This window comes from Chanos chanos, chromosome 3 (genome assembly GCF_902362185.1).
Source record: "Chanos chanos chromosome 3, fChaCha1.1, whole genome shotgun sequence".
NCBI classification, from domain to species: Eukaryota; Metazoa; Chordata; class Actinopteri; order Gonorynchiformes; family Chanidae; genus Chanos; species Chanos chanos.
The window spans coordinates 49,967,862-49,985,075 of NC_044497.1; the positions used below are offsets into that span (position 1 = coordinate 49,967,862).

The 17,214-nt window shown below is 40.5% G+C and overlaps 1 protein-coding gene across 1 annotated transcript; it reads right to left on the reverse strand.

The window, feature by feature from the left end:
* Positions 1-9,366: 9,366 nt before the first annotated feature.
* On the reverse strand, positions 9,367-17,214 carry myorg (myogenesis regulating glycosidase). Its single transcript, XM_030769287.1, has 3 exons — positions 17,192-17,214; positions 14,661-15,162; positions 9,367-14,397 (listed from the first exon to the last, which is right to left on the reverse strand). Exons 2-3 carry the CDS (start codon positions 14,921-14,923, stop codon positions 12,606-12,608), a joined length of 2,055 nt encoding a protein of 684 aa, XP_030625147.1. The 5' UTR covers positions 14,924-15,162; positions 17,192-17,214; the 3' UTR covers positions 9,367-12,605.

Below are 17,214 nucleotides of genomic sequence, written 5' to 3' on the forward strand. Positions count from 1 at the left end.
TCACAGGCAAGATGGCAAGCCGTCAGTCTCTGGGGAGCCGGGCCGTGACGCTGCACGGCAATTTTACCCCTTTGTGCTCCTCCGGACCTGACCCCTATTATTGGCTCTCTCACGCATTAAACAAAGTGTTGTCTGCCTGAGTGCATCCAGACAAATATATCACCAGATGTTGGAGGTGGCGTCACCGCAGTTTTAAAAAAATAGAGAGATAAAGAGCAAAAAAATAATAACTGTAATTGACAGCGATACAGTAATGACACTTTGGTAGATCTCAGAGCATATTGGCCCTGAAATACATTAACACTGGAGATATAACTACATCTGTGGTAATTCAATTTTAGGTGCCACGCTGTGTTATGCGTGCGTGTGTGTATGGTGTACGTATACAGAGGACAGATCTGGGCAGATGTTTGATGATCTTAAAGAGCTCGCGAAAGGGCAAACGTGCTGCCTGGGAGTGCTGTAATATTGATTAGTGGTGGGCGAATAAGGCTCTGGTGCCATCATTCCACAATCTCTGTTTGTTTATTCGCTCTGCCTTCTGCCCACCCCACCCACTACAGGACGTCATCTGTTAAATTTAGAACCAACTAGAGAGCTAATATGCAAATCAGATCAGATCCACCGGCTCTTTTGAGAAAACTCTTGGATAGTCCAGCTTTAGTTTTTAATCACCCACTTCAAAAAAAAAAAAAAAAAAAAAAAAAAAAAAGAGACAGAAGAAAACAACAACAGAGACACTTAATCCTTTACTCCAGTTTCTCCACAAATAAACAGAACAAAACACAGGAAAGATATTTGGGAGGAAAAGAAGACTAGATAGACAGCTTGGGAGACAGCCAAGGTCAATTAACTTTTAATATAGTTAGCGCTGTGTTTCTTTCATTAGTTCGTCCGATTAGTTGGAATAAAACATTTCCTACTTTTATGAGACTTTTTTGCACCTTTTGTTAAACCCAGCTTGTTTACCCAGGCCTCGTTGTTGGTTCATCACATCACATTTTATGTGGAAGAGAGTCTTTGTTGAGTGTTTGGGAGCTAATCATTCAGTATGCAGTTCTATAACCCCGGCCAGTTTGTTGGACTCTGGCTGTGCTGGGTCCATCGATCCCTGTTTTTACAGAGGCATTGTCTCAGCAGACAAAGCCTGCAGCATAAATCAACCTAACAGGCTCAGAAAGTTTCTCTGTGGGAAAGAGAAGTCTATGGACAAAGTGTTGATTGGAGGTCTCGAGGTGTGGAAGATTGAGGCCAATGTTAACCTTTGCGTACAATTTCATGCAAATTGATGTAGAGCAGCACGTTGCAGATCTAAGTGCCAGACCACTCACAGGCACTTAACCCCTGAAACCTACTACTAGATTGTTAAATTGCCTTCTTCTGTCGAAGGCAGATTTTTGGTCACCTGTATTTTTTTTTCTTTTTTTCACTTAGCTGGAAGCTTAAAGTCCAGGATGTTGTTTTTTTTTTTTTTCATTCTGTGTATCACACAAATGTTCATATCCATGACTCACAAAGTCCTGGCTTGGTGTCAAATTCTAAACTGTGTGTTTGAGGTCACAGTTCCCACTGCGACCACACAGAGCGACATCTCACACAGGAACTACTCTATTCATTTCTCTTTCTAGCACAAAAACTACATTGTTTCAAAGGCAACCAAAGGATTTTTATCTCTAGTGTACCATCTGCAATACATTTACCATCGACACTGCTCGAAAAGCCATAAAATCACCATTATGGCACAACTGGAGCTGATAGGAAATTCATTTAAAAAGCGCATTATGTTGGAGTGCTATGCATATATTTCTTTTCCTCCCTTTTCTAGTTGATATCTTCAGCTTTGCTCCATGGGAAATTCATTAGCTCCTTACGCTGGGCTTGGAAATAAAATTCTGGCAGACTTTGTCACTTCTTTTCCATTTTTTTTTTTTTTGTGAAAATTAATTAGAGGGCAGACACCAGAGCTGATGTGGTAGGTTCTATTCTGACAGCTGTTTCTTTTTTTTTTTTTTTTTCCATAGTATCATTATTTTCTGCTGTTGTTGTCACTTTAGTAACGCTCCATGCATCCAAGGGATTGAAGTATTGATCCACTCAGACCTTTTAAAAATTCTGGATTAAATTTGTTTGTCTCTCTGTTCACCGGTCATGGTTTTAAAAAATCCTGTTTACCATGTGAAGGGGCCTGTATTGAATTTATTGTCCCTGTGGTGTTACGGTCCATTTCTTTGTATCTCTCACTGTCTCCTGCCCTCTCTCTCTGAAACACATACATATAAATACACAGTTATAGACAGTTTTAATAAGCTGCTGTACTCACTTCTACATTGAGGGTTGTATAACCATTGCAGAAGCCAATTCCACCAGTCTGAGTGCATTAGCCACCTTGACCAGTCTGACCACCATAGAATCATATATTTCTAAGACCCACAATTCCTATGATAATTCAGTGATACACAATAAGTAGCCTTCAGTAATTGTATGTTCACAGAAAAAAACACGTCGCATAAAAATACAAAAAAATGTTGTTGTTTTTGGGGTTTTTTGCTTTTTTTTTTTTTTTTGCATGAGGTTACTGATGTTGCATTGCAAAACCGTTGGTCATTGGCTAGTGTTTCCTCTCCCTGCATGCCCTGCCCCCTATCATTATAATCTTTTCTCACTGTGATTTAAAGTAGAGTGGCTTATTGAACTCCTGGCAAAATACCCAAGAGAGTTCACGCCCTCTTGTAAGAAAGGTGATTGGGTTTTTTTTTTCTTCTACTGGTACAGGTCAGGAAAAGGAGCATCTTGCTGATATAAAACATTGATCAACATTGATTTTGTGTGTCTGCGTGTGTGCTAGCTTCTCTGTCTCCTCTTTGGGTACCCTCCCTCTCTCTGTCTCTTGGCTGCACAACCAAACGATGTTTACTCCTCCGTGTCTTTGTGGGCGGCGTTTTATCTGAGCAGAGGATGGTGTAAAATCTATACCATAGATAAATAGAGGGGAGAAAATGTAACATTATTAGAAAGAAAGTAAGAACTATGTTGAGGAAGAGAAAGAAGGATTGCATTTTATTTTTTGTCCACTGAGAAATACAGGTGTCCTCTTTGAACATTATTTTGGGCCGATTTTTGCTAAAACAAAAACAAACAAACACACAAAAAAGAATAGTACATTTTTTCCCACTAAGCATATACTTGTCTCATCCTTCAAGATAACTGCAGTAAGCACATTGGAATGTAGGACATAATCTAGAAAGAACAATGTCAGTTTCTTTTATTAGTGTTGATGATTGATGATATGCTCCATTATTTTTATTGTTAAAACTGTAAAAAAAAAAAATTAAATTAAACGAGTCAAGTATTTTTATGAAAACAAAGAAAGTTCCTTTTTTTTGCCATAGGAACAATGAAGGCAAGTATTCACGGTGGAGCACAACCCTGTATTCTGGAGTCAGTGACTCAGACAGGGAGTTTATACCCCTCAGTGGAGGTCTCTCCTGGCCTCTGCTCTCCCACTGGATGCAAGAAAGCTGTGGAGGCCACAGGACTAAAAATCCCATCAAGCCACAGTTCCAGGTCTACGCACAAGAAAGATGAAGCGTGCTAGCTCATCAGGGGACACAGCCAAGCCCTAATGCCTCTCCCCCTTCATGTCCTCCCTCGCTCACCCTTCATCTCGCCGCAGTCTCTCCCTCTCTCTCTCTCTTCCCTTCTTCAGCAGAGAACCGTACGCCCAACAAGCCGGAACCCAGGACGCTAGCCCCAGGAGCTGTCCCTCGCTTGTTAAATAAAGGCGCTGACTGGCTGATTGATAGACCCTCACCAGTCCCTGCCCCTCACACGTTTCCTGGTTCAACGCCTTAAATAAGAATCCTTCGCTGGGCAGCCTGGCTTCGGCGTTCGTTAAATCTGGTATTTGATGGATGGCACCAATTTTCCGCCAAACCCAGATGAGCCACCTAAGCACCTTTTTTTTTTTTTTCTTCTCCCTCCTTCTCTTCCTCAGGTAAATCCCCTGTGCTGGGGAGGACAGGAGTATTCTAAAATGGTATCAATCAAACCAAAGGCCGCACTGCCGCAGTGCAATGTTTCAATTATGCTCACGCTCCCATACCCTTCCACTGCATCAGAGCCTGACACCCCGATCTTGCCCCCAGGCCAAAAGGAAGCACTCAGTCTCCCAAACAACACTGGTCCCACCTCTTTATCTTTTTAATTCATTTTGGGGTTATTTATGATCTAGTCTATCAGCCTATGTGCTGCACCAGACCCCTGGAGCTGACAGATGCTGCCATAGCCGAAATAAGCGGCTACTGCTTTTGTGGTGCACCGTTCACGCTGAAAGGCATCATTGGGAGTCCAAAGAGGCTGAGCTTTGTCAGTCTGGCACAGCGGGAGACAGGCGGGTGAAAAAGTTAAGCAGGTGCAAGACCATGGTCTCTGGTGTGTCAGGTTCATTTGTTACCCAGCGAGGACACACACATTCCCCTCGGACGGTGCTTGGCACCAGCAGATGTGAGGTCACTCCAGTCAACACAGAAAACCTTGGTCTGAAGAGGTGAGCTATCACTGACACGCTATAGCTCTGTGGAGAGGATTCTACATTTGATTGCTTAGAATTCAAGGCTTTTGCTGAAAACGCATTGAAATTTTTTTGTTTGCTTGTTTGTTTGTTTGTTTCACCATCCACAGTCATAATGGTGCAATGAAATGATTCCAGTTATGGTGTAGTCCTAACACACTCTAGGCACAAATTGTCCTTATTTTAAAATAAATTCACTCCATAAGTCTCCACCACCAAACGGAGAGGGTTGAATGGAGAGACACGGTCTCCTACTGTGATGCATTCTTACAGAGGGAAAGTAGGCAATGCACTTTGAAATGCAAAGAAAGGTGTAAATATGTTTTTCTCAGAGCATAATCACCTCTGCTTATCTTGATGTAATTGCCAACATGTGTCAACACCGCATTAGTAAAGAACAAAAAAAAATCGTGTTTGTTGCTGCAGATAACCGATAATAATCAACATCAAAAAATAAATATATGCCTCCTACACCCCCAACTCTTTCCAACTCTTGGCTGAAGAGAAAATGTTTAACAGTTTTCTATCAACCCAGTTTCCATGTATTGAACTTGAGCCGTTTTTGCGGTTTGCTTCACTTTGTAAAGTTTCATAAGTTATGCTGAAGGTCAAGGTGCACCGCAGGCTTCTAAGTTTCCATCTCCCACAGAAATCCTTGCCTTACACATATCCATATCAGAGCTATGCACTCCACTGACTCAGACAATCCGTCAGGACAACTGGGCCTTCATATTGAAGTGGACCGCTAGAGCAATCCTTACCATTACCAACCTCATTAATTAGCTGCCTTCTAATATCTCCCTGTGGCTATGGCTATCGATTCAAAATTCAAAGTGAAATGAGAATGGATCAATGAGCTTCTCGTTATTCCATCAGTTAATATGAGCAGTAACCCTGTGAGGTTTAACTTAGCCCCCTTTACAGAGAGAGACCTGACCAGTATCGCTTCTCAATCTCCTTGTGACATCTCACCAGGCTAAACGCAGATATGCAGAATGTCAAATTCATGGAAGGAGGCCATAAAGAGCTATTCAGCAAAAAAAAAAAAAAAGGGGCAGAAGAAAAAGAAGAGCAAGACTTTTAGAACTGGCCCTGAGTTGGTATTTGACAGGGCTCCCTGTATGGAATTGATTTAATGGGGCCAGGGGTGCATTTCCTTCCATGATAATCATCTGACATGCAATCTCACTGAATGGTCCTCTCAAGCTGTCACCCTCCGTATTCATCATATTGGATAAGTTAGTCTATTTTCTGTCTGTCTTTAGTCTGTCTTGTTTCTGTCACAGAGTTAACAGCTTTCCTCAAATATGAAGAACTTCTGAAATGACATGACTTTTGTCTCAATTGGAATGACACTGAATTTATTAAATATTTTAGAAACAATATGAATGTGTGATGTATCCACAAAAGTTAATGCATAATATTCAATATTCTTTTGCCCTCAAATGGCATTGATCTTTCTGATTATAACAAAGCTGTCTCTGATTATACATTCCTGCGAGTTTAATGTCTGTGTAAGTACATACACTCTTTAAGATTTCTTTGGATGAGGATAAATGAAAGTCTTTAAGAGTATTTCCCCAGATACACACTGAACCAAGAATCCCACATTCAAGAAAAGATGTGGAAAAACAATTGCCCTGCAGAAAAAACAAAACAAAAGCAACCCCCCCCCCCCCCCCCAAACATTCCATTTACATATCAACCAGAATTTGGGAAACCGCCTATCTTACCAAGAAACTCTCGCCAAAAAAGAAGACAGAGAAAAAAAAAACAACTTTCAAAGCTCTGTAGGCACAGAAAACCGGATTCCCCTCACCAGAGTACGCGAAGCAAATCTTTTATGCTTTTAGCGGTTAAATGGAAAGTATATCCAGTTTCAATTATTCTAAAGTCATACTTTAGCACATGTCGGATGTAGACCTCTCCTTGAAGTTTTCAATTGAAAATCGAATTCTTTAGGTCGGCCACATTTACCACTTGAATATATTATAAGGTTAGACATCATAAGATTTCATCTTGTCTCGCGAAAGCCAAAGCTTTGAAGCCAAGGTGGCAGCTGGACAAGCCAACAAACAATCTGCTTCCGTTCCTTTTCATAAGTCGCATTATGGCAAGTGGACTTTCTGGAGAAATCTGATCCTTGGCTCTTCATATGAAACCTAGAGTGTGTTCCCGAGGGGACTCACTGTATGAGACAGCCAGATACACACTCACACACACACACACACACACACACCTGGGAGGGAGAAAAGACAGGCTTGATTCACCCTGGCACACGCAAAGAACAACTGGCAGTCCTCCTCTGCAGATGGGCACACAGGTGGGCACCAGAAAGGGCAGGAGGGAAAGCAGGGGGCTTCTGCCAGGTTTGTGTCCTCCTTGTAGCTTAGAGTATGTGATTTTTTTTCCCTCTTTTTTTAGTTGAACACATCTGGGCAGAGGTCCACAATGCTTACTCTGACTTTATGTGCCAATGTGAATCTGTACTGCCCTCTAATGGACTACAGTGCTAGTGTTTGCAAATATCCCAACATTAGAACAATTACAACTCTAACAAACTGCAAACACCGTACAGTGCCTTTTTGATTTAGTTGGTTACTATTAGCATAACTAGCTACCGACATGCCATTCCATCACCAGATAGTGTAAAGAAACAGCCACATTGTATCTATGTGTGACCAAAATTAGAATTATTTTAATGCTTTGGTTAACAGATGCACAAACTTAGCATGTGTTCTCATAAATCACTGAGCATTTGTCGACACCAAGGACAAATGTGTCTTTTGTACAGGCATTTCCCCACTTCAGTGCAAGTAGAAACCAAATATATTTTTGTTGTAATCCCCTTTGGTTCAACTCTAATATATTAACCTCTGTTTTTAAGATGATTAAGAGTCTGTCTGTTCCCTGTATCTTTGAACAAAAAAACACTATCATTGGAGACTAGCAAAGCTACAAATAGCATCGATTTCTCAGAACAAAGTACAGACAGCTAATCAATGTGTGTGTGTGTCTTCAGTACAAACCATGAGCTCAGATCAATTTCAAGAGGAGGTGTCATTGACAAACAAAATAAACCTGCTCTCACGCACATTTAGTGACCTGGTTACAATGAAATTCTTCATGGATGATACAACCGCTGTCCTAATCGATCACAAATCCACAGTCAATCATTCCATCCAACAGGAATACATGTGAAAACTGTTTCACGTTTTTGTTGCACATTTTTTGATTGATCTCATTTGGGGTGAGATCATCTCTTTGAGAGGTCCTACTGTGAGAGAAAGAAAGAAAGAAAGAAAGAAAGAAAGAAAGAAAAAGGTGAGTAAATGAAGGAATGTATGAAAATAGCATATCAGTGAAAACAAACTCACTCTTCAGAAGTAAAGTATTTTAGCCATGGAATGTTCTGGACATTTTTTGCACTGGCCAACCTTGGTCCTTTACCCTGTCCTCCCCTCACTATTGTTCCCCCTCCTCAAGCCCAAATGCAACTAAATGATTTATTGATCTGGGGCAACCTCCATATAACCTGTAAATTACTTCACCACTATGTCATTATCCACCAATGATGAGAGGGCCCAAAAAATCCAGAAGATGCCATTCAGAGGAGACCTCATTCAATGCCAGAACAAAGCCTGATTTGAACTTTGATCAAACTAACCCTGCTTTGCAATAATTACTATTCCTGTGGGGCCAAAAAAAGTGTGAGGTTCAATGAATCCAGGCACCCATGACTAGCCGTTGTGAAAGCCTCTTCTGAATGTCCCAAAAGGTGGGCTCTAATCCATAGATTAAGAAAAAAAAATCAGACAGAATGAGTGTTCTGCAGCTCCTGATATTACTACTGTTTCCATAGCAGAGAACTCTTTACTGATTATACAATATGAATACTCTGAATGACCTGCTCTTGCATTTTGCATTCTATGCATTTTGATAAACCTTCTAACTTCATTATCGCATCACTTTTTTTTAAATTAGCTCCCATTCATAGACAGAGAGACTGATCCCAAGAATGTACATTTACTCAACAAATAGCCTCAGAATGATTGAGAAAACTGAGCGTCACAGCCTGCACCTCATTTTGGACTTTTAGTTTGATATGTCTTTGTGCTCTTGTTCTGTGTCTGTCTCCGCCCCTCACCTGTTCCTGTTTGTCTCATTATTAATCGTTCATTTCAACCAATCCTGTATTGCCCTGTTTAGTTCTCCTTCTATTTAAGTCCTAGTGTTTGCCTTGTACTTTGTCTATTGTTGTTTGCATATTTAGCACACTGTTACGCTGCACCTTTTTGTTATCGGTTTTGTTTCAGTTTGTACTAGTATTTTGATCTTCTGTTTGTTAGTAAAGTCCTCCGTTTTGTCACCTTCATCATTGGGTCCTGCACCACTCCACCAGCATGACACTGAGTCACCAAAAAGACTCCCAAAAGGTGCTGAATGACTTTTACCAGGAGATCCGAACATGTGTTTGAGCACTTGGCTCTACCTAAAAAGAAACAAAAAGGTGAGAACAGGACACAGCCTTATGATAACAATAGAAAAAGTAGCAGTTTGCAATTTCTGAAATAAAATAGAGCCTTGGATATGGTTAAAAGAAATCTCACATCATACTGAAGCAGGTTCATGTTAAGTTATTCAAGTCTTCTTAATACATAAATTAAAGTTATCAGTTATATTTATGCCAACTATATTCTATGGCAATAAAGAAATCAACATTTCAATTTTCTTTATAACATAAAAACTCAAATGAAAAGACCACTGATGTGACATGTCATATATTCATTGGCCAATTCCTTTTATTTTTCATCAAGCAGTAACACCAAAATGAAAAAGCAGTTGTAACCCAGATGAAGCAACTGGGTTTGGGAGAGCAAGCAGTGAAGTACAATGGCAAATAAATATTATTCATGACCAAAGAAACCAAATTCAAATGAATTAATACAGTGGAGAAAGTCAACACCATAACTCATGACCTAAGAAACCAAATTCAAATGAATTAATACAGTGGAGAAAGTCAGTGTCATAACTCACATGTATCAGCTGGCAAGTTCACAGAATTTTTTTAAACGGATGCAAAGATGCACAAAGATGACACCGTAAGACCAGCATTATGGAATGTATTTTCAATACATGACACTTTAATTTGAAACATGAGAAAGACTTTGACGGCCTCGGGAAAAATAATGGGAAAAACGTTAACATAATCAAGAAAATGACAAAAAAATGTTTAATTTGACTGCAAAAGGAGAACAATGGGAAAAGTTCAAAAGGTTTACGACTCTTTCTTCTACTGTGCCATTCCCGTCAGAGGCAGGGGAACCATGTGTGTACTGACAGTGTAGCAATGCTAATAGAATGAGCACATACTCCCCCCTCGTGGAAGACATAAATATAGCATCAGTGCCTGAATTAGCTGTGAAGTTAAGAGTTAAGGCTTACAGAATTGGGGGCACCTGAACAATTACAATTATGCACAGTTGGGATGAAGTCCAGGTTTAGCAAACAAATTATTTTAATATTAAATTGAGTTTATAGTCATATTCATCTCAATGATATGCTTGCTTAAAAGTTAGACACCGACATTAATTCTCATAAAATACTGAACACTTTTTCAACCTCAGAGGATTATAATAAAATTAAAACACCACCACCAAGAAAAAAAAAAAACTAATTAGATGATAATCTGGCACTTTTTTTTTTTTCCTGTGCTGAGTCTTAAAATATATTCATGAGTATTACAAAACATGTATTACAAGATATGAGTAGAAAAATAAGTTTCCTTGGTTAATTCCAAAACGAGTTAAGTTTTGACAAAAGCGTCTGAAATGACATTAGTTGAACTTAAAGCACTGACTGAACTGCAGATTAAAGCAAAAAGTATTAAAAACCAATGACAGGACAGCCCATCTTTTTTACACCCACTAATGAGAATGGCATACATTCCCACAAATTTGCATTTCATTGCTCTTTCACAAAGAACATCGCAACCGCCTCTGTTTCATTCAAAATACAATCCAAAAACCAGTCTCATTTCGGCTCATTTCACACATACATTCATATTCATGAATGAATTTGTGAAGAGAGAAGAAGAAGAAGAAGAAGAAGAGGAAGAAAAAGAGGAGGAAGAAGTAGAAGTAGAATTTCATTCAAACGAGGTATGCAGCAGCTTTCTTGCTCTATCTATAACACACTCTTATCGGTTCATCTGTTTGCATCATGACACAGGCAGAAATTCCAGTTTGTAAGTAGCCGACATTCATTTAGTTTCGGAGGCTTTCCGTAACGTCAGCACTCCATGGTTTATCAATGGTCTGTCAGATAAATAACGGTACACTATGTGGTAAGCAGATCACTCATTACAACACATCAAACAGAAAACTGTAAAAGTGAAACGACAGTTTTGACTTCATTATGTGTGTGTTCACACGGAGCGCTTTGAGATTCGATCCTGTCATAAAAGACATTTTCATGTTTCTGCATATTTGATGAAATTCTAAAGACAAAAACAACAGCAGCTTTGTTTCCTCCGTTGACCTCTACAGTTCACAAAGTTCAGTCCTTAAAAAGCTTATCGTTTCACAGTGTGCAAACTGTTAAAGTCGACTTGATGAGTGTAATATTACAGCTGTGTGGGAAGACCTAAAAATAGACTATGTGACAGAAGATTAACAAGGGCTGGAGGCTTTGCTGACTCTCGGGAAAGCACAAAAACAAAGGTGACAGACGAATGACAGACATATCCATTAAAACTGAAGATTAATCTACAAAATATTTAGTGCACTGCCTTAGTATCATTACAAAATTTTTAAAATAAAAATTACAACAACAACAAAAAAAAGTCACATAAAAATGGCAAGAACTCTATGTGCAGAGCCTAAATACATGTTATGACACATGAAACACGCTTAGGAGACTGTGTAAAACAAGCAATAAATGTGGCAGTATTCGATGTATGACCTGATAAATGGGTTTTTAGGATGAGGTTTAGCACGGTCGGACGGCAGAGCTTAACTGCAGAAATGCATTTGGCACTCACTGAAATCATTATATTGATGCAGTTCAGAAAGATTAAAAAGTGACATAACTGATCAGTGACATAACTGCAAGGCAGAGGCATGCAACTGAGCGCCCTGTATCCATAAAGGTGTGTCCAATCCCCCTGCTTCCATGTCACTGCTCACTGGACAGGAGAGAGGCAGATTATGTTTGGTTCACTGAACATGCCAAATTCTGAAACATCCTTTTCAGAGAACATGCTAAAGCAAGTTATTTGTTATTTACTCAAAGCATTCTGAGACACTTTTTATGTAAATTTACAAAACCAAAAACATCAGGGAAAAACAACCTGAACTGCTAAAGATTTGGCCTGTTTAAAATACATAAATTCTGTCTAATGGCACTAATTTTGTGAATCAAAATACACTAACATACACTAAAATACACTTGCGGATTGCTTAGATTTTCCTCTCCGTTTACAAATCTGTAATGGGAAAACTAAAAAGATCATATCTGTTAGTTTGATCATCTCAATTGTTGTATGCAATTCCTTAAAAATAAAAAAACCTTATCTGTGTATCACTGCGTCATTTTTTCCTCTGTGGGGCATATGGAAACATGTCTCTGCTGAAATGTTTTCTCTCTCATAAAGCATAAACCTGCATTTCTGGATACACTTTTCATTAAATACAAGGCACAAGTTCATGCATGTGAATTTTCTTACCTTCCCTATGAGTTATCTGTAAAACAGGATAACATTACGGTCTTAAAGGCAAGTAATGAAGAACTACGCGACAAAAATGAGAGCTTCACATACTGGAGGGAGGTTTTTTTTTAACACATGCATCTACACACCTTACAAATCAAACCTGAATTCATTATGAAAAGGATTTAATCCTTTCTCCCTGACAAAATCAAAAAACTACAAGCAAAAAAGTTTGTTTGGAAGACAAAAGACACAAAAGTGTCTCAGAATTTCCTTTCTTGACTCATCTCAAAAAATAATCTGACTTAATCCAATTTAATATGCTTATTAAACCCAAACAAAATAAGCAATTTCATCCAAGTCTACAGGATAATCAGTAAGGTGCACAGGCCCCTTGTTATCAAACAATTCCCCTTTATAGCTCCTCCATCGACCAGCCGGTAGATAGATATCTCTCTCCTGTTTGCCTGGTTCAAGCACTGGAGCTACCATCAGATCATCTCCAATCAGGAACTGGGAGTCTATTTTGTAAGCAGTTTCATCACTGGTGGCTATCCACCACAAAGGGCGTATGATGGGGTCTCCTGTATCCAGCACTTCCCCTGCCAGTTCCAGGACTCTTGGCGCCACGAGAGTCTCATGGAGGGCAGTGAAGCGTTGGGCGATTGCCACGACTTCATCACCGTACTCCCATGGCGGAATGGAGAACTGCATGGAAGGCATAAAGGCAGAAAGTTCTAGCCAACGAATGTAGAGTTCCCTGTCTGGAAGTCTATGATTCCCATCTGTATGGTTAGGGTAGGCATTGCCTCCAATCATATCTGGCAGGATGAACTGGTAGCCCAGAATGCTGATGGTGAGAACAGTCGGGATGAGGGACTTAAGGCCTAGCTCATAGCCCCACACTGAGTCACGGTCTATGAGCCTAAAGAAGCAGGAGATGTTCTGCGACTGGTACCCCGTACGTAACTCTGCACGCTCATTAAAAGGGATCGCCATTTCTGTGTAGCGGCGACTGAAGCTGCTGGGGTCTGGAAGGTGGGCACGTGTTCTGAATTTCCAGGGCAAGTAGGTGGTCTCTCCAGCATCTAATTTAAAGGAGGATACGCCGTATTTGGAGCGCAGTGCACGAAGGTGAGAAGAAAACCAGTTACGCGCCTCTGCATTGGTGAAATCCAAAATGCCTCCAATACCGTTCCACCAGCGCACAAGGGCTGGCAACTGGCCTGTGGGCTCCATCACAAACAGACCCTTTTCTACGCATAGCCCAAAATTTGCTGAATCATAGTTGACAAAAGGATGTGTCCACAGGGATACCAGGAAGCCATCTGACTTCAACTTATGAAACATGTCGGAAGCGTTTGGAAATTTTTCGGGGTCAAATTCAAATTCCCCATAGCGGCTTGTGTAGCGGTCATCCAGCTCTAGATGACTACAGTTGAAACCATGTTTGCGTATGTCCTTGGCATACTTCAACAGCTTCTCCTGATTAATGTCAGTTTTATGTAATGCCCACGTGGACCAAATAGGGTGACGAAACATGGCTTTGGATGGCACTTTATTAGGCTTGTTGAAGTACCTGCGAACCATGTACTTATGGATCGAAGTGACATCAGAGCCGACACACACACGGTAGCTGAGCTCAGCATAGGGTGGCTCACCAAGCATAGGTTTGTAAGAGCTGTCTTGATAGCGTGCCTGAAAGTACAAGGTCTTCTCTGTATCATTCCAGCCTAGGTGAAAGGGAACAGAGTCATTGATCTTGATGGCAGTGGCATTGGAGGACAGCCAGTAGCGCTCCAGGATGCCACCAAAGTCATGACGATTGGAATAAACATCACCGGTTACGAAGGGCTTGGGTTCCTGCTGTCCTGAGATGGCAATGGGCCAGTGCTGAACTGCACTTTCTGCACCACCGTACCAGTGTGAGCCATTATAAGACATGGCATGTTCAACAGGTCGGTCAGACTCCAGTTCTTCCCAGCGTACGCGGTAACACATCACGGTTTCCTTAGGACGCACCGTCTGGATGAAGAAATTCAGCCTACCAGCACCTGAGCGCGTGCAGCTAAGTATGTGTCCCTCTTTAGAGCATGAATCCAAGTCAAGAGTTCCTGACCTGAGAACATCAACAAATAAACATCATTTGGTATTTCATTTAATTACTTCCTGTGATGAACAAGGTACTATAAATCAACTGTTTTTATTTAATTGTACAAATCTGAGAGTTGAAATGCTTTGATTCTAATTGAATGAACAGGAACTGAGTTGTTTTAATCAGACATGATAGTAACTATAACTCAAGTAGGATTTTTTTTAGTGTTAGAGATTTACGTCGCGCGTGTGTGTGAATTCTTGTACTTACAAAGTATGCACACAAACCTGAATGCCATCCTGAAAACTGTGCCACCTGCCTGGTTCCGGATGAGGAAGCCATCTTTATTGAGATCCAAGAGTTCAGTCTTTAGAAGTTCAGCTTTACGCAGAGAGGCAATATAATAACACCAGGCTGTCACTGCAGCAATCACCAGAACCACACCAAGGACTCCAGCACCCACCAGAGGGCGACTGTCCTTGTCCATTTTCTTAAGCATCACGCCATCGGTGGTCGTGCCCAAGGCTCCTCCTGGGACAACTTGGTACATGGTGGCCACTTCTTTGACATTCAACGGTAATTATTACTATTTGGTTGAAGTTTTAAACGTGAACAGTTAAGCACACTGCACAGGCCGACGCAGTTCTGTCGCTCGTGAGATGTTGAAGGGCATAAGCTTGATGGAAGTCTGAATGGTAAAGCATATATGACAGACTGAGAAATAAGTTCAGCTTATGGGCTTTTTTTCATTCAAGTACTGCTATCTTGTTTCATTTCCCTTGTATATTTCTGTGTGAAGGAGAGAGAAAGAGAGAGAAGAGTGAGAAATGCTCAATAAGATGCATCTTTAAAATGAAAATATTTTCTGAAAATAGATTAAATATTGACTGTGTTACTTGGTGAGCTAGGAAAATAAATAAGATGGATAGCGCAACAACCACAGAATAGACTTGGGTCATACAAATCGAGCCCCCTGAAATGTAAGAAATCACAAATAAATTTAGACATTCACCTGCCCTTTTATTTCAGCAATAAATCAAAAGAAATTATTTCGCCTGCCTGTATGACCCTAAATATTATATCAAAATATAGAATTGAAGACGTGTAAATCAAAATAGAGTCTTGTAAGTGTTCTTGCTCCACTCAATATCACTAGCACTGCTGAAGGCAACCAGAGACACAAAAAACTCAAAGTTGCTGCCAACACGTCTTTCAGTCAGCCAGTACACTGCTAAACTAATCTAAGGGACAGCACAAGGTCATGGGGAGTGCAGGGAATACAGCCACCTGTGGAACTCTCTGACTCAGGCCTATATGAAAAGGACAGAGCATGCAAATAATTTGGCTGATGTTAGTCCCCTGAAGAAAACACGTGAGAATGACTTTATTGATGCAACAAAATGCTTCCTCTCACAAACAGATCATAGTAGTCTAGACAATGGTGCTGCTGTTCCCTCTGAACTGAGATTCTAAGTTCCAAACGCTGCTCCAGATTTCTTATAATTTTTTGTTTTAACAAAAGGGCTACACATGGTGTTTTGGTCAAAAGAACCACGATCGCATTTGAAAACAATGTACCCAACACTAATTTAAAATATTCCCACTGAATAACAACAATGTTTCAACTGCAGAACGGTGTCAGTTTATGGTTCAAAGACAGGCCTGTGGGTTATACAGGCTATCTGTGGTTCTGTTTTATGCTAGCTCTTTCTCCACCCTCATTTCCCAACAGTAAACAAAACTATGCTGATGCGCACACTGTTTGTGACAGTTAAATGCATATTACCATACTCACAAGCTCAAAGCTCATCATCCAGGCTAAGTCATACAGCCAAATAATACTGTGCGTGTTCTGGAGAGCTAGTGGTATGTTTCGTCCCTTGTTTCAAGTTAAAATATTACTACTGCACTGAAGTACTTCACTGACTTGAGAATCCTCTCACCTAGTTGTTCAGGCATTTATCAGTAACAAATTGAGAAGTAGCCTACAAAAAATACCCACATACCTACAAGTCCTCCAGGGACAGCTCTTTAAAAGACCAAGGTACTTCACTCGCATAAACACATAGCCTGCATACAACATTGCCAATCTAGGTCAATATGCTGTTGACTTTTACTAAAATAGGTACACGACTGAAACGCAGCCGAAGTGTTTTGGGTAACTTGCAGCACCAGGCCTGCATGTCCTTTGGCACGGTAGGCTAAATACTCAGGGGCAACGACGAAACTGCACTTAAGACTATGCCCCCCGACCCAACACACACAACATTTAAACTATAACCCCACTGTACCGGGCAAATCCTAGTAAATTAATTTAATAATCCCGAACCCGGGTCCACATATTATCTATTGAAGAGACAGATGATAAGAACAATCACATTACCAAAGTGTAGGGAACATTTCAAAGTAAACGATTCTTATCTGCAAACCCATAACAGAGTTCTGATCAGCTGAACTTGTAACTCAGTTAACGAACCAATGATAAATCACGAATGGTCGTGAGTGGGATGATAAAACGAAATCAAGATTAGCAACGGTAACCAAGAGACGCATAACGTGGAATTTCGATCGGGTTATAACCGAATTCCCGTTAACTCGGGTGCTTGAGTGACATTCCAACTGTGACACGTTTCCTTGCTGTAGTCAGCACGTTAGTTCAAAGACGTATTCCCTTCGTTTACAAACAGCAAAGACGAAGTGGACCGAACAATGTACCGCAGAGTAATAAATCTCCGTCGGAATCGTTTAAACAGCATTGGCATACTGTTGATGTTCCTAAATGCCAGACAAACAAAACAGTCAAACACAAATTACTCACCGTTCAGTCAAACTCGAACTCTA

Bases quoted from the DNA above. Each gene is read 5' to 3' on its own strand.
- myorg (XM_030769287.1), bottom strand. From the start codon at position 14,923: ATGTACCAAGTTGTCCCAGGAGGAGCCTTGGGCACGACCACCGATGGC. The intron at 14,398-14,660 runs GTTTGTGTGCAT...TGATGTTCTCAG, and splicing joins GTTTTCAGGATGGCATTCAG to GTCAGGAACTCTTGACTTGG.